At 34.0% G+C, this 18,880-nt stretch overlaps 1 protein-coding gene across 1 annotated transcript in view; it reads right to left on the reverse strand.

Moving 5' to 3' along the window:
- PCSK5 (proprotein convertase subtilisin/kexin type 5) overlaps positions 1-18,880 on the reverse strand; it is a 626,478-nt gene that overhangs the window by 383,592 nt on the left and 224,006 nt on the right. Inside the window, 1 exon segment of the mRNA XM_074281408.1 lies at positions 5,035-5,123. Within this exon segment, the coding sequence (XP_074137509.1) occupies positions 5,035-5,123 (89 nt within the window).

Raw genomic sequence — 18,880 nt, forward strand, 5'->3', positions numbered from 1 at the left:
TAACTATCTTAATACTATAAGTAGTCACATATATATGGAGTCAATTTGCATAGGTGGGAGGAGTTTCCTCCAGGGGTTCCCCATATAACTATAACCTGTTATAGGTTAAGAGCCTCTTCCCTTTTTATGGAAGATGCAACAAGTATGAAATAGAAGAATAGCAGTAGAGATACACATAAATTCATATGATATCTTTTCTTGGAAGAATGATCATAATAATTTTTCATGACTTTAGCTGTCTCTACACATGTAGAGAGGGGCAACTGGGTGGTGCCATAGTATATAGAGTGCCAGGCCTGGAGTCAGGAAGACTTATCTTTCCTGAATTCAAATCTGGCCTCTAATATTTACTAGCTATGTGAATGTGGTAACTTGTTTCCTTCAGTTTTCTCATCTGTAAAATGACCTGGAGAAGGAAATGGCAAAAGACTCCAGTATCTGTGCCAAGAAAATCCCAGACGGGGTCACAGTTAAACAACAACACACATAGACAGTCAAGGTAATGAACAAAGTGAACTGGAGGGCCTAACATAAGGGAAATAAATTGGACTTTACAGTTATCACCAAATCTTTCTGGAATATGACATGTTTGGAAGATGGCAATGGAAGTGAATGCCTTATTCAAAAGAAATAGATTAGATAAAGGGTTGGTAGATTATAATTCATTATAAAGAACATAGAATTGCTTATTTATAGTTTTGGAAGGAACTTCTGAAGGCCAACCTTCTCCTTATATATGAGGAAACAGGCTTGTCAGGAGATTAACTTGGCCAAGATGGCTTAAGTACAAATGTCAGAAAATTTAGGGGAGGAAAAAAAAAAAATTAAAAAAAAAAAAATATATATATATATATATGTACATACACACACACACACACACACACACACACACACACACACACACACACACACACATATATATATATATATATATATATATATATGACTTTGTATCTAGTATCCAAAAGATACAAAAGAGAAAATCCAACAGTTTAGGAAGACTGAACTTCAGTGTTCCAAGAAATATCTGTAGCATTCTATTAAAGCAACATTGTATAGAGAAAAGAATACCCTTTGGTTATTGTGTAGCTATCATGAGACCAATTCCCTAAAGTGTTCTGCAATACTTATGAAATAGGCTTAAACTTCGTTGGTTTCTTCTTAGATTCTATGATTGTGAAGAAAATACAGAATAATAGAAAACTTTGAACTTGTCATTAGGAAGACATGGCTTTAGTAAGGAATGCACTCTCGTTGTCATCTTTCATTTCTTTCTCTAGCTCATTTTACAGATGGATCTGCTTCTGAAATTTATGAACTATGTAACTCTGGCTAAGTCACAATCTCTGTGGCTCAGCTTCCTTCTCTACATAATGCTGTGGATTTTGTGATCTCTAAAGTCCTTTGTAGCTTTGAATCTAGGATCTCTTTCTTCAGAACCCTCTACCTGACCTTCTTATTAATTAAATAATGCATACTATTCCCACATAAATAATGTCAAGATATTTAGAAACCCTGTTTCCCAGAACTAAGATCTAGAAATCCCTGAAATTGGAATAACAACAATCCTTTGCAAAGTACATTTCTTTGACCAGTAGCAGATGTTCAATGAGGGATTTATGATGTTACGTGCTCACAATCCCTGCCTAGTGAACCAAATCAGGTTTTGCACTCCTATTTTCACTAGACTAAATTTGATTCTTTACCTGCTGAATGATTACAAAGGCTCAACAATTCTTACATAACTTAAAGACTGCTCCCACAAGATTGAAAAATGCCTGAATTGTCCTAAAAAATACTAACAATGAGAACTGTCTCAAGTCCTAAGCATAATTGTGTTGTGGTCCAGACACATTTTATGTATATAAGCCCTGCCTTTGCTCTAGCATGTTAAGCTATCTTTCTCAGTAGGAGGTTGGGGATGGGGAGAGACTTCCATTTGCAATCATTTTCCTTATACTGAAATTAATTAAAATTCTGTTTTATCTCCAACTTTCCTGTTTCTAGCTTGTTCTGTTTAGCTCCAACCATTCATAGATTAGTGACTGGTTTCAGTCTAGTTAACAATAATAATAGCTAATACTTGCAGAAGGTTTACAAATTTTTACATTTTTTTCCTCATTTGTGATCTTTTCCTTCCCATTTTATAGATGAAGAATTAAGGCTGAGTATGCAGACAGTAAGATCCCTAAGTGAGATTTGAACTCAGATCTCCTTTTCTCTAAGTAATTCCTCCTAGTTGCAGAAAAATAGGGGTTAATGGATGTTATAAAGATTTTATATTTACTCATGTGAGACGAGAAACTTTTTTTTTTATTTCTAGACATGAATCCTGTAAGATTAACAATTTTAATACATTACTCTACATATTACTGGTGATGCCACAAGTCCTGAATAAGATTGGATAAACCAAGGAAAGGATCAAAAGGAGAAAGTCCATGTTTATGAAGCACGAACTTTTCCTGGAAGAGCAACTGTGTACAGACTGCTTTGATTGTAATGATATCTGTCTTTTTCAGTTGAATTGGAAAAGGATGAGTGTATATATGTGTGTGGGAGATCTCAAGGAAGAACCCATGTATTAGGGTGCATGCATCTAATCTTTAGCTAATATTTATTTATCTCTTCATGGAATAATACCTTTGTGTTAAGAGTCTCTCTGACTATTTGCCTACTGACACTTCAAAATAAATTAGAATCATGGAACTTGGAGTAAGTTATATAACAATTGTTCTTATCACACACATGTGTCCCCACCCTTAGGGTGAGCTAGAGTGCCTTAGGTTAGGCCATAGGGAACTAGGTATATGTTTTTTTTATGTTATTTTCATCCTTTGTTTCTCTTCAAATATTATTGAGTTATAGCTGATGCAATTTTATTTGAATTCCTCATTCTTCAGCTCATAGACTCTCAGGAAAAATTACCAGTCATCACTTAAAAAATCCCAACCATTTCACACTAATTTATATTGATTTACTTGAGTGCTTTCAATAAGTTTTCCATACACATATTGATCCAAATCCAGGGTGCTTTTTTTCCTCCAAATTCTGCCTCATAGAAAACCCCTGTGAAATCTAAATCAAGCTTTTATTAACATTAACACAGCTTATTTAGTCATTTCAATCATGTCTGATTCTTTGGGACTCCTTTTGAGGTTTTCTTGGCAGTTCTTCTCCAGTTCATTTTACAGATGAGGAAACTGAGGCAAACATGGGATTTCCTAAAGTATAGGTCTATGTTATACCATTATTCAAGAGGCCCAATCATTCCCAATTACCTTTCTTTAAAGATCCATTCCTCTCTTTAGCAATTGATTTTCATAGCCTGACCATTAGTACATTTCTAGTCTTTTTACACATTCCTTCCATATACTCTAAAACCCAATTATATTGATCTAATTACTATTCTTCATACATGACACTCTTTTTTTATCTCCATGCTTTTGAGTTGGCGGTGTATACCAGCGTAAAATGTTCTCTCTTCACCTTCACCTCTTTTTTCCTTGACTGCCTTTAAGATTCAGTTCAAGTCCAAGACTCTACGTAGAGGAGACCTTTCCCAGTCCTACTAACTATTAATGTCTTTTCCTTGGATATTATTTATCATCTGCTCTGTATTTATGTTGTATGGATCTAGTAATTTACTTGTGATTTTCCTGAAGTTGGGGCTGGTTTACGCTTTTTTGTATCCTTAGAGTTAAATACGATGTCTGAAATGTGTTTTTTGATTGTTGTAGATAGGCTTTTGATGAAAAATGCTATCCATACCCAGAGAAAGAACAGTTTGTGTTTAATACAGATCAAAGTGTTAAAAATAATTAAATAATTTTTAAAAAGAAAAAGTACTTCTTAAAAACCTTAAAATATTATATAAATGTGAGTTGCTATTGTGCTATTGCATGCTGAAACCAATTTTTCCCTACAAAATTGTTTTTCTCTAACAAGTCATTATGTATTCGAATGGCAATTTTTAATATTTCTTTTTAAAAAAATCTTTCAGGACATTCACATATAGCTATAAAATGTCATCATGGCATAGAGGAAGAAGGTCTAGATTTAGAACTAAAAAGCCCTGGGTTCAAATCATGCCTTTAATACTTAAAAGCTATATAACTATGGGCAAGTTACTTAACCTTTCTGAGTTTCAGGTAACTCTATGAGGCTTTAAATTATAGAAAGATAGATTATTGAAAGAAGCTACCCTAATACAAAATCATTGTTCTTTGACATACAACACAAACATCAGAGGCATGCACATGTTAATTTTCAAAGAGATGTTATGTAAGTGATATGGACTATACATTGATCAGTGTGGCATTTTTGTTATTTGTTGTTGTACAGCTGTTTTAGTCATATCTGATTCTGTGTGACCCCATTTGGCCTTATCTTGGCAAAGATACTGAAGTGGTTTGCCATTTCCTTCTTCAGCTCATTTTACAGTGAGGAAGCTGAGGCAAACAGGCTTAAATGACTTATCCAGGTTAAAAATATTTTTAAAATTCTATAATATTGAGCATCTTGTATAATTAATAAATATTTTACAGTATTTTTTTTGTGATTCTAATGTTGAAAATAAGTGTACATCTCTATAAAGTTGGAGCAGAATGGCCAATTAAGTGCTCTTCCTGTTTTATAGATTTTTTTCCCAAACCAAATATTTCTACCTAGAGATAGCTGCCCAGTGTGCTTATTTTTGATACTTCTCACCCAAGAACCAGATGTAATGTTTCAGCACTTCAAGGTCAAGGTTACTACTTCCACAAAGGGCACTGACAATCCCTATGCCAATTAAAGAGACAAGTTTCTGAGTGACCACCCCTGAAGGATATAATTGCTTTTAACCACATGCATATCACTACTGTTTTATCCTTGGCAACAGCTGAAGACTTTTATGCAAACACATTTCTACCACTGTTCAAAAAGCTTGTTAAATGCTTCTTAGAAAAAAAAAAGAGAGGGGGAAAAAAGGAAAAAAAAGGAAAAGAAGAGTACTTGGGTTCACTTTTTCTGCCAATACAGGTCTGCTTCACATACCTCCAATCTTGGCATTGAATGCAATCCCTACTGTGCAATGTGAGTTGTTTGCTGCAGCTGCCACTTCTCCAGCACAACGAGTCCCATGTCTGCAGACAGAACACACACATTTTTTGAAAGTAAGTAACACCATCCATATAGACCTAAGGGATTGATTGGTAGGTACCACCTGAGCTCAACAATTTGGATTCTAGAGTCTTTTGGATGTCCCAGACCTAAGAAGTTCTTATGGTTTCTATCACACAATTTTATAATTAAATTATACTTTTATCTTGTTTAGTTTCTTATTATTCTTCTGTTCCTGGACAAACTAGATAGGAACTTAATACATTTTCATTGACTGGTTAACTAGGCAACTCTTCTGGCCATCTCCTTGACATAAAGGATCACTGTATTTATTCCTCATTTGTCACCCTATAACTTTTATGGTGCTGAGAATGTAGTAATCAATGGATATTGATTGTTTAATTGGTGTTGAGACCAAATGAGTATTTCTTCATATTTTAAATGCACTGGTATAATCAAATTCTTCTTATCTTATTCATAACATTTCAAAATACTAGTTCATCTTCGTCTCTTATTTACCAACAACTTTATAATCTTCTATTATGTTACCCTTCCTTGAACACAAAATCTGATATCATTTCTCTGCAAAAAAACTTATGATTCAATTTCTAAAAAAAATTTTTTTGTTAAGTGCATATTATGTGCAAGTCACCAGGGATGAAAAGTTAAATAGTAGGATCCCTGACTTTAAACAGTTTATATTCCATTTGAAGGTAGGAAATGATGAAGTCAAAGGAGAAATCTACAAAGTATGCTCTTGGAAAATCTGAGAACATGAGCAAATCAAGGAAATATTTATTATAGAACCAGTACCTTAATTAAGCCCTAAAGGAAGAGAAGTATTCCAAATGACAGAGATGAGAAGTATATTTTAGGCATAGGGAGCAGCCTATGCAAATCAAAGATGTCAGGCATCTTAAGTTAGAAAACCAGCCAGTACCTCTGTGGAGCTAGAATTTAGAGTACATGAAGAGAAGTAATGAGAATAAGTCTAGAAAAGTACATTGGAACCAGAATATAGACAGTTTTAAATACTAAAATAATGAAACTATATTTATCTTATGACAATAAAGAAACCATTTTGAGGCTTTTGAGGAAGGAAGAAATATACAAATCTATACTTTATCAATAATTTTAGATATCCTATTGCCTGTTGAATGAGGTCTATACTTCTCCACCTGATGGTGGAGATATTACCCAATTTTGTACCAATATGCCTTTCTAGACTTATTCCCCCATTAAACTTAAATAATTTTTCTATACTCTAGACAAGTTACACTGGTTATATTGCCTAAACATATTCCTTATATAGTTTCTTCTGGCTGAAATGCATGCAATCTCTCTTTTATTTTTTGAGCTGTTAAAAAGGTTACTTCAAATTTTACTGTCTCTATCCTTCCTTGATTTTCTATGGCCAGAAATAATTTCTCCCTTGTCTGAACTACCATTACATTTTATAACTCATTTATAGCATTGAGTACATATTTTTATCATATAAAAATACATGAAAATTTTTATTAAATTTCTTTTATAAAAAATTAACTATAGACTGATCTATAGTATAGGGAAGGATTTAAGTTTTAACCATCTTTTTTTCCCCTGAAAGCCCATAGGACAAGCTTGCCAAAAAATGGGTTTTTCCCACTATCAAAGGTTTTGCTCCTACACATATGCTTCTGAATAAAACTGAAGAAAATCACAACAACTTGCTTCTTGGGTCCACTATAAATTTTCATATTATATCATGAAAATATTTACATATTTTCAATTGGGCCCTCACTGAGACAAGGCAATCCTTTTATTTATGCCCAATTAACTCATTATCTCACTCACCACAGCAGCTCTTAATAGAATTTTTCATTCCTCCTTGATCCTCTCCTCCCTCTCCTCCCATCTTCTCAGCTGAAAACTTTGTTTCATATTTTACTGAAAAAATTGATGTCATTCACTAAGACCTCTTCAGCCACTCTCTTCTTCACCTTTGACTCAAATGACAACATAGACTTTCTTCTTACCAAAGCTAACTACTCTACCTGCGCAAGAATCCCATTCCATCTCATTTCTTTCCATAGATTGTCTCCTCTTTCATCCCAACTCTCATTTATCTTCAATTTTTCCAATACTGGATGTTTCTTTACAGTCTATAAATATGTCCATATTTCCCCCTATGCTCTAAAAACCTTCAAATGATCCATTTTCCTCTAGATATCATCTTATATCTTACAAATATCTTATAATTTGCTGTTGTGGCTAAATGGTTTAAGAAGACCATCTATCACAGACATGTTCTCTTTGTCCTCTTTCCTTTCTTCCCATTATCTTCTTAATTCCAGGCTATTTGGCTTCTGATCTTATTAATCAACCAAAACTATTCTCTCCAAAGTTGCCAAAGACTTTTTTTCCCCTGAGGCTGGGGTTAAGTGACTTGCCAAGGGTCACACAACTAGGAAGTGTTAAGTGTCTGAGATCAGATTTGAACTCGGGTCCTTCTGAATTCAAGGCTTGTGCTCTATCCACTGTGCCACCTAGCTGCCCCTGCCAATGACTTATTAACTGAATAATCTTGCCTACTCCAATATTAATCTTTCTTAACCTGTCTAAGCCTCTGAAACTTACAATTGCCCCCTTCTCCCTGATATTGTCTTTTATCTAGATTTCCATATTCCTAATTCTTCTCTTACTGTCTGACCATACCTTCTTTTTCTCCTTTGCCAGATCTCCTTTCACCTAGATCATGCCCAATAACTCTGGTTGTTATCCTCTTCTTTTTTTTTTTGTCTCTTCTACTTTTTCCCTAGGTGATCTCATCAGCTCCCATGGATCAGTTATAATGCTATGCTGATGATTCTCAAATATATTCATCCCACCCTCATTTCTCTCCTAACCTCCAGACTCCCCTTTCCAACTACCTATAAGAAGTCTCAAACTGTATTCTCATAGAAAACTCAAACTTTCTAGGTGCAAAACTGAATTTATCTTTCTTCCCAAACTTTCCTTCATTCCAAACTTCTCATTGAGGGTACTATTTCCAGTTACCGAAGCTTACAGACTAGTTCTCATACTCAATCGCTCAATTTCCAGTCATTTCTTCTTTCAAATTATTTCTTGTATACTTTCTTTTCTCTGCTTTGACAGAACCATTGCTTTGGTATAGGTCATGTCTAGACTCTCACAAGAGACTTTTGATTGGACTCCCTGTCTCACATCTCTGCCAACTCTAGTTCATCTCCCATTTTACTGTCACTAAGCACAAGTCTGTCCATGTCATCCCTCTATTTAATAAACTCCAGTGTTTCAACTAACACTTCTAGGATTAAATATAAAATCCTCTATTCAGCATTCAAAGTTCCTCACAAGTCCTTATAGTCATCTATCCAGTGAAACAGGCCTTCTTACTGTAACCTACACAAGATATTTCCTATTGCTTCATTTGGACATTCTCTCTTGCTGTACTCCAAGTCTGGATGTCTCTCCATCCTCATCTCTGCCTCCTGAATTTCCTGACTTCCTTAAACTCTCAACTAACTCTGTACAAGAAGCCTTTACTGATCCCCATTAGTGCTAATGTCTTCCCTCTCCTGATCATCTCCAATTAATCCTATATATAGAATTAGATAATGAAATCCTTGAGAGCAAGGACTATCTTTGATCATTCTTTGTAGCTTCAGTGAAGCAGTTTCTGGTACACAACAGTAGCTTAATAAATGCTTATTCATTGACTTTCTTGCACAGATTAGATACTCAATATATATTTGTTGAAATGAATGAATGCAAGAATAGAGGGCTTTAAGCAGAAATTTTTAAAAATTTTATCTTTGTAAAAAGGCACCTGGAAGGGAACTTAAAATATCATTTATAGCCTGATGCTCTCATTTTACAGATAAGGAAACTGAATCCCAGAGAAATTAAGCCAATGTCTTGTAATCAGATTTCAAGTTGGAGGAATTCTGAAGGTCATTTTGTCTAGCCTTTTCATAAGACGAATGAAGTCTGAGGTTATTAAGTGAGATTCCTTAGTGGTTTCCAACTTGTGAGCGATATGGCCCTAGAAGGGCTTAACACAGAATTGTTGCAAGGGGGGCATGTTTGTTGTTGTTCAATAATAATCACTATTTGGGTTTGTTTGCTTTTTGGGGGGAGGGGACAAAGATACTGTAGTGGGTTTGCCCCTTTCTTCTCATTTTACTCATTTTACAGATGAAGAAACTGAGACAAATAGGGTTAAGTGACTTGCCCAGGATCATATTGCTAGTAAATTTCTGAGGGCAGAGATGAACTCAGGAAAATGAGCCTTCCTTACCAGGCCCAGTTGCCTCAAATATGACCACATGCAAATCCACAAATAAAAATTCTATAGACTAAATAAGTACTTCACATATGTATTACATTGTATAGTACACATTGTAAATATGTACTATAGTTTTCCCTTCCACATCATGGGTTTCCCCACAATGTGGAAAATTCACACAAAATGTTGGGTTTTCCTTTGTACCACAGAAGAGTTTGATTATTTTTCTTTTTTGTTGATGGGGAGTTTATAGAATCTTATTATAAAATGTGAGTTGACAGTATACAATATCAAACTAGTAGCTTATGTATTTCTGAGTTTATAAACTTTTCCTGTATTGTCGCTGGCCTTCACATGATGTCTATGGCTTCCACAAAACTCCCTCCTCCCAAATTCTTATTTGATTTATTATGTCAACTCATGACATGTCGAAATTTCTTTGAGGAAAGTCATAATATGAAAGGGATAACTGTACTGATTTTCAAATAAGATGCTACTATACAAGTCATTTAATACTTAACTTAAAGCAGTTTCTTGTCTTTATAGATTTTCTTAGTCAACTGAGCTAAATAGCATAACTACTAAGGAAAAAAAGGATTCCCCAGAATTGTATTTTATGCTTAAAAATGTCTTCCTATTTGAAAAGGTTAGGAATGGAGAATTTAATGAAATAAGCAAGGTCACATATCTAACTGGTAGCACAGCTGGTACTCATCTCTGTTTATTATGCTGTTCTCTGGCATGGGATTATGCTGATGAGGGTGTCATTTTGGTGAAAAAGGAAAATATGTGATTCCCAGCCTCTGCTGCTGATTCATGCATTTTAAATATCAGTTAAGTAGCATATTACAGTCTGCAATAATAACAGGTCCAAAATGCTGGCTCCAAAGTATTTATACAATCCATAGTCTTCAGATGACAATGACCATTTTTCTCAGAAAAAAAATACTAATCTTTGTTAAAAAAAATTATAACCCAATTTGTGCTGATTTGGCCCACTGTTTTGACTTGGATTTAAAACAGGGTATGGAATAAAAGGATAATAGTGTGAGTCAGTTGAAATTCAAGTGAATGAAAAATTTTTATTTTATTTCTAACACATGGAAAAATGGGTGGTCACCAATAGCTGTATCAAGTATGCTATTTTAGTGTGAATTGATAACAAAGAAGATTCAGTTCAGAGTGTTTACTCTCTAGGGAGCAGGCTGATCTAGAGCATCAAAAACCATTTGGGGTTTGTATATGGAAAGCCTGGCTACAGTTGGGTGTTAGAAAGTGAGGAGGGCAGAAAAAATAGATTTCTGGTACTTTCCCTTCCCCAAAACTAAACCCCTAGATTTCAGCTAAATGTAGGCAAACTAGGAGAATGAAGGAAGGGGAAGAGGAATGAAGAGAGAACTGGCATCAGAGTAGTAAAGTCCCAGGTTCAAGCCCTGCCTCTGATATATACTTGTCATGTGACCCTGAGAAGGTCACTTAACTTTTTGTAATCATCAGACAACTCTCTTAAGACTGGGAAAGTCATTTAACTTTCTAGTATCCCCACACAACTCCCTAAGAGTATGCATTATGTTGCCAACTTGTGCTGATTGATAAAGGGAGTGTCCTTGCTAGGAGTTCCTCAAACAAGGAAATCAAAATTATGAAAACCACCCCACACAAAAAAAATCTTGATAGTTAGCTTTTCCCCCTCTCTTCCTCCTTCCCTTCCTCCCTCCCTCACTCCCTTCTTTCCTCCCAGAATTCTGTATTTGGTCAATAAATCATCTTTTTAAAATCTTGTTGTGTTTTTCACAAGCCTTTAACAGAGGCTTCCAAGATATAGCAATAGAAATAAAAGACACTCAGTGCTAACTCACATTTCCTAAGTTTTAAAGAAACTGAATTGTAGATAGATTCTTATCTTATTACAGTTTTACCTTAGAATATGGCCACATGATTCTAGTGCCTGATAATTACATATCTATTACAGTTAATTTATGGTGCTAGATCATAAATTTATAATTTATACAATTAATAATTATAATTATTTACCTGAATATAATTTCCTATTGCTATGTATTTGTATGTTGTTTTCCTCATTAGATTATAAACTCTTTGAGAGCAGGGACTATCTTTTGCCTTTTTTCATATCCCCATTGTTTAGCATGGTGGGACATCATAGGTATTTAATAAATGTTTATTGATGATTGATGAATTCATGAATGAGGCACAAAACCCATAATCTGGAAAACTTCATGATATGCTCCATCTGGGCTGGTAGGTGGCACAGCAGATAGAGTGTTGGGCCTGGAATCAGCAAAATCTGAATTCAACTTCAGCCTCAGACACTAGCTGTGTGATCCTGAGAAATATTTATTTAGCCCATTTGCCTTAGTTTCCTCATATGTAAAATGACCTGGAGCAGGAAATGGTCTACCCCACTGCAAAAATGGTTATAAAGAGTTAAACACAACTGAAAATGACTAAAATAAAAATTATCCATTCCAGAGAACCTAGGTTCAATTCATATATCTGCTATCTATTGAGTTCAAATCCAGCCTCAGACACTAGATGTAGAATTTTGGACAAATCACTTAATCTCTTGGATTCTGTTTTATCATCTTTAAAATGTAGGGATTGAATTATATAGTTTCCAATTGTAACTTCTATGATCTTAGGAGGAAATAACAATTGTTCTAGACTTTAAGGGATGGACAAAATTTAAGCAGGTGAAGATGAGGAGTCAAAATAATTCAGGAACAGTGTGTGTAAGGGCATAGCTTAGAAAGTACAAGATATACACGGAGACTCTAGGGTGATGGATCATAAAGCACCTGAGTAAGAAATAATATGAGATAAGGATTGAGAGGTTGAATGGGACAAGACTGTGAAGGGCTTAAAATGACAGGCTAAAGAAATTGCATTTTATTCAATAGGCAGTTGGGAGCCAGAGAAGAATTTTAAGCAGAGGAGTGACATATATATGTATAAGGAATATAGTTTGGCAGGAGTGCTAAATAAATAAGAATGGGCAAAGAGTGGAAGCATAGAAAGACCCATAAGGAAGGTACTGCAATAGCAAGATAGGAAGTATGTAAATCTAGATGAGAGGGGTAATAACAGCAGTGGATAAAATGGCTGAAAAAGATGAGAGAAAGAATTGACAAGGGTAATTGAATGTAAGAGATAAGAGAGGGGGGAGAGGTTGATTATAACTTTCTTATAAGGACTTCACAACTATGTGGTAAAATTGATAGAGCATTGGGACTGGAGTCAGGAAGATTTGAGTTCAAATATGGCCTCAGATGCTTGCTGGTATGACTTTAGGTAAGTCACTGAACCCCTATTTGCCTCAGTGCTTAATTTGTAAAATAAGACACAATAAACTATCAAAATTTTATTTAACAGAGAGAAAAAATAATAACAAAATTCATATGGAAGAATAAAAGGTCAAAAATATCAAAGGAATTAATGAAAAAAATACAAAGGAAGGTAACCTAGCAATACCAGATCACACAAACTGTATTTTAAAATAACAAAAGTCAAAATTATCTGGTATTAGCTAAGAAAAGTGGTGGAAGAGGGGAGTATATTAGGTACAAAATAAGACACAATAATACCATAGCAAACTAGTATTTGATAAATCCAAAGACCTCAACTTTTAGTGTAAGAACTCGTTATTGACAAAAACTGTTGGAAAACTGGAAAACAATAGGACACAAAGTAGGTATAGACCAAATATCTCATACCACATTCCAAGATAAGGTCAAAATGAATGCATTCAGACATAAAAAGTGTCATGATAAATAAATTGAAAGAGACAATCTACCTGTCAGATCTATGGAGAAAGGAAGAATATATGACCAAACAAGAGATAGAGAGCATGACAAAATGCAAAATAGATAATTTTAATTATATTAAATTAAAAATCTTTTTAACAAACAAAAACCATGCAACCAAAATTAGAAGGAAAGCAAAAAGCTGGGGAACAAATCTTTACAGCAAGTATCCTGATAAAGGTTTCGTTTCTCAAATATATAAAGAACTAAGTCAGATTTATAAGAATAGAAGCCATTCCCCATGTGATAAATGATCAAAGGGTATGAACAGGTAGTTTTTAAGTGAAGAAATCAAAGCTATCTATGGGCATATGAAAAGTGCTCAAAATCACTTTTGATTAAAGAAATACAAATTAAAATTACTTTGAGATACCACCTCATACCTATCAGATTAACTAATATAACAAAAGGAACATGATGAATGTTGGAGATGTTGCAAAATTGGGACATTAATTAAAGCACTGTTGGTGGAATCAACCATTCTGAAGAACAATTTGTTCAAAGGGCTATAAAGCTACCCATTCTCTGGTTGGGTAAATTGTGGTATATGAAAGTTATGGAATATTATTGCTCAGTAAGAAATGACCAGCAGGAGGAATACAGAGAGGGTTGGAGAGACTTAAATCAACTGATGCTGAGTGAAATGAGCAGAACCAGAAGATCACTGTATACTTCAACAACGATACTGTATGAGGATGTATTCTGATGGAAGTGGAAATCTTCAACATAAAGAAGATCCAACTCACTTCCAGTTGATCAATGATGGACAGAGGTAGATACACCCAGAGAAGAAACACTGGGAGGGGAATGTAAATTGTTAGCACTAATATCTGTCTGCCCAGGTTGCATGTACCTTCGGATTCCAATGTTTATTGTGCAACAAGAAAATGATATTCACACACATGTATTGTACTTAGACTATATTGTAACACATGTAAAATGTATGGTATTGCCTGTCGTCGGGGGGAGGGAATAAGGGAGGGGGGGTAATTTGGAAAAATGAATACAAGGGATAATATTATAAAATATATATATATATATATAATAAAAAAAATTAAAAATAAATAAAAAAAAAAAAAAAAAAAAAAAAAAAGCTACCCATTCTCTTCTATCCAGCAATACCACAACTAGGTATAATCTTAAAGAGATCATAAAAAGGGAAAGAGGACCAAAGATGAAAAAATATTTATAGCAGGTTTTTTTCATGATGGAAATTGAATTTTCATATTGGAAATTGAAGAGATGCCCATCAATTGGGGAATGGCTAAACAAACTGTGGTATATGAATGTAATGGAATACCATTGTACAAAAAGAAATGATGAGCAGATGGATTTAAAAAACCTGTAAAGACTTGTATGGATTGATGCAAAATGAAATGAGCAAACCAGGAAAATATTGTGCATAGTATAAGCAACATTGTGTGATTAACAAGGAATGACTTAGCTCTTCTCTGCAAAACAATGACTCAAGACAAGTACAAAGGACTCATGATGGAAAATGCTATACAGAAAAAGAACAGGTGGACTCTGGAAAAAAAAAAAAACATCAGACATACTATATAAGTAAACAACAAATAACTCCAGCATCTTTGCCAAGAAATTCCCATGGACAAGTCCATGGGATCATAATGGGTTTAATGTGACTGAATAATTGAAGAACAATGACAAGAATAAGGATTTGAGAGGCAGTGTAGCAGAATAAATGGCCGGCTTCAGAGCCAGGGAGACCCAGGTTCAAACATACTATGTGATACTAGGGAGTTTGCTTCATTTCTCAATACGCTAGACAACTAAGAACATAAATTGTGAAGAAGGTATCCACCAATACTGATCAAAAGAGTTTCTTCATATAGTAGTTCACTCTGTCGGTGAAATCACAAGTCTCTCTCCTTTGTCAAAGAAGGACATAGGGAACTAAGAATCTCATAAAGCAATACCATGCAGAATAGAAAGAATTCTGAATTAAGAATCAGAAGACTTGGTATCCACATTAATTGTGAGCTCAGTCTGAAAGTCAACAACCCAAAGGAATATCCTCCTAGGGGAGGGAGTCAAAGTAAGTTTCTAGGACTTTGGGAAAGGCATGATTTTAAAAGAACTATTTCCCAACATATTTCTCTAATACATGGTGCTATTCCTACATGAGGTATAATGAGGTATAGTCAATAATTATTGCTTATCCGTCATCTATGAAATGTTTTTATTTTGGAAGAAATCTGAGCCCAGCTTTGCCTTTTAACTGAAAGCATATTTGTAAAATCATTTTGCATAGTATGTAGAAAATTTGAGAAAGAGAAGTATATAGAAGTTTACATGTACATTTACTAAAAGAATAATTAGATGGTGCACTGGATAGAATCCAGGCCTGGAGTCAGGAAGATTTATCTTCCTGAGTTCTAATCTGGCTTCAAACACTTCCTAGCTGTGTAATTCTGGGCAGGTCACTTAATCACTAATTGCTTCAGTTCGTCACCTTTAAAATAAGATGGAGAAGGAAATGGCAAACCATTAAGGTATTTTTGCCAAGAATTCTCCAAATAGGGTCACAAAGACTCAGACATGACTGAAAAATAACTGAACAGAAGATTTTCTAGAGGTCATTTCAAGCAACAATTTCTAATTTTCCATTATTTGCAGTCTCAAAGCCTGAATGCTTGCTGAGGGATTTTGCATCACTTTTTAAAAAATAACTATTTTAGTTTGATGCTCAGTGAGGTAGATGGGATTTTATTCTTCTATTACAATTGGTGACAATATATTGTACCAAACTTGAACAATCAATTATTCAACTTGAGTTGGAAGGAAGAAAAGTGAGGGGAATCTTAAAGATGAGAAATAATAAAGAAGGGAGTGCACTCTCAAAATTGGGAATGACACTACAGGTCCAATGCAAGAACTTACTGAAGCTTATTAGAAAGGAAATTATTTATACAGTGAGGTAAAAGATTTACTTTTAGGAATCCAATTAAGATAATGATTTCTGAAGTGATTGCAGTTATCCATACTTCATGGAGTCTTGGCATCCATAGCCTAGTCATCTTTTTGATCATAGTAGAAATTGTTTCCCCTTAGTATTAAGCAAACCTAGTTTCAATTCAATCCAATAAGAAGCACTTATTCATCACCTACTATGTAGCAGGTACCAAGGGTTCAAAGAAAGCAATGAAATTATCCTTCCCATCAGAGAAATTGAATTCTAATTCACTTGCATATTCTAATATGCAAAATATAAACAGAATATAATTTTGGAAAGATTGGGGTATTGAGAGCACTAATAAAGAAGGAGATTAGAAAAAGATCTCCCATGGGAAATGGCTCCAGACTTAGTCTTTAAGGGAAGTTTGGAACATAGTTATCATCATTTAAGATTGTGGTTAGAAAAGTCACTCCAATCTAAAAGATGAAAGCTCTCAAGTTTGATTTTTGGGAATGTAGTAGTACTATAGCAAGGGGTAGAAGAGAGGAAGAATCTCAATTAATTCAGTTAAGGGATGGAAATTGTTGAACCTTTATTTTTGATACTAAGGAAAAAATGAGAAATAGTCTATAGAAACCACAAAAACAATTACCAGAAGTCAAATTGCTTTAAGGCTTTAGTAGGACTGTGGTATAGAGGAAAAAAGCCCTTGACTAGGAATGAAAAGACCCAGTTTTGTTGTCAAGCTTGAACAGACAAATTATTCTTTTTTTATTCTTTTTTATTTTTTTATTTTGCTATATCAGTTCTCTAAAGTCTCAAATCATAAAATAAAGAAATTAATAAAAATTGAAAATACAATGTAAAACACAACAGATAATGTTTAATAACTCACTGATATTAACACCATTAGTGTATCAGGTTAATGTGCTGGAAAATATGAAAAAGGCTGAACAACATTCTTGCTGGGTGATTACAATCTTTGTGGCCTTAGGTACAGGTTCTATTAAGTTGGAATCAAAATTTGCTGTTTTAAAAATGTATTTTAGATCTGTTTCAATACTAGTGGTTTCTTTGTCATCTTATACATTCCATTCTATGAATTTTAAAAACATTATTCTAAAAAGAGATCCATACATAGGCTTTACCAAATGCCAAAGGGGTCTATGGCTCAAAATAGGTTGAAAAATTCCTGTATTAGAAAATGTTTTTGTTTGTTTGTTTGTTTTTTAAAGCTTATATGTAAAAGTTCCCAAAATTAAAGAAAAGCATTGTGAAATAGTAGAAAGAGTGATAGGTTTGGTGTCAGAAGTTCTGGATTCAAATCCTGTATATGTTAGACATCTGTGTGATCGGTCACCAAGACTTTTACCATGTAGAACTCAGCTACTTTATCTGTAAAATGAGGGAGTTTGGATGAGAAAATCTCTGAGGCCTCATCAAACTTTAAATCTATGATTCTATGATTTTATCCTAACAAATTCCAGTCTACTTAACAAAGCCCTTAAACTGAATTAGGAAAAGAAATAGTATTCTGAGGTATAAAATAACCATAAAAAGAAACATTGTGCTAGCAAATCTTTGTATTTGACTTCAGGATTATGGCCCATATGGTTGAACATATTAGAAAGTAATGGGAAGTCTTTTCCTGACTGAATTTCATATTGGAGCATTACCTGGAAGGGGTGTCCATTAAGAGGTTATGAGGGTCAAAAGGAGTTAATGTAAGAGCTGATTCAGCATTCCTCCATCATTGCAAAAGATGATCATTTTGACAAAAAAGCCAAAACTCCAATGCCATCCTCATATGATTACTTCCCTCATGTGACTACTGCTTTTGTTCAGATCCTCATCACTTTTCTCCTAGATCATTCCAATATCCTTCTTTCTTATGGGTCTCCTTACCTCAAGTCTCTCCCATTCAAGACCATTTTACAAAAAGCTACAAAAATGATCTTTCTGAAGCACAGATCTGACCAATCAATTCTAGTAGCTTTCTATTGTTTCTAGGATAAAATACGAACTCTTCTAATTAGTTTTTTTAAAAGCCCTTTACAGGTGCCAGTTATTGTCACTATTATTCAATATTCAATAACTTTAGCAATAAGAGAAATAAAGAAAATTAAGGAATTAGAATAGACATTGAGGAAACAAAGTATCATTCTTTGTAGATCATATGGTGGTATACTTAGAAAAACCTAGAGAATCAACTAAAAAAAGACTGCTTGAAATAATTAATAATTAGCAAAGTTGCAGGATATAAAATAAACCCATGAAAATCATTGGAATTTCCATATATTACTAAGTCCAGTAGCAAGAGATAGAAAGAAAAATTCCATTAAAAATAACCATAGACAATATAAAATATTTGGGTGTCTACCTTTCAAGACAAATTCAGGAACTTTATAAACACAATTATAAAACATTTTTTTATACAAATAAAGTCAGATCTAAATAATTGGGAAGATATCAATTGCTCATGGGTAGGTCAAGCTAATATAGTAAAAATTATAATTCTACCTAAATTTATTTACTTATTCAGTACTATACCAACTAAATCATCAAAAATTATTTTATAGAGCTAGAAAAAATAATAAAATCCATCTGGAAGAAGAAAAAGTAAAGAATATCAAGGACAGTAATAAAAAAACAATGCAAGAGAAGATGGCCTAGCCATATTAGATCTAAAACTATATTATAAAGTAGCAATCATCAAAAATATTTGGTATTAGCTAATAAATAGAGCAATGGATC

Source organism: Sminthopsis crassicaudata, chromosome 1, assembly GCF_048593235.1.
Source record: "Sminthopsis crassicaudata isolate SCR6 chromosome 1, ASM4859323v1, whole genome shotgun sequence".
Lineage (NCBI taxonomy): Eukaryota > Metazoa > Chordata > Mammalia > Dasyuromorphia > Dasyuridae > Sminthopsis > Sminthopsis crassicaudata.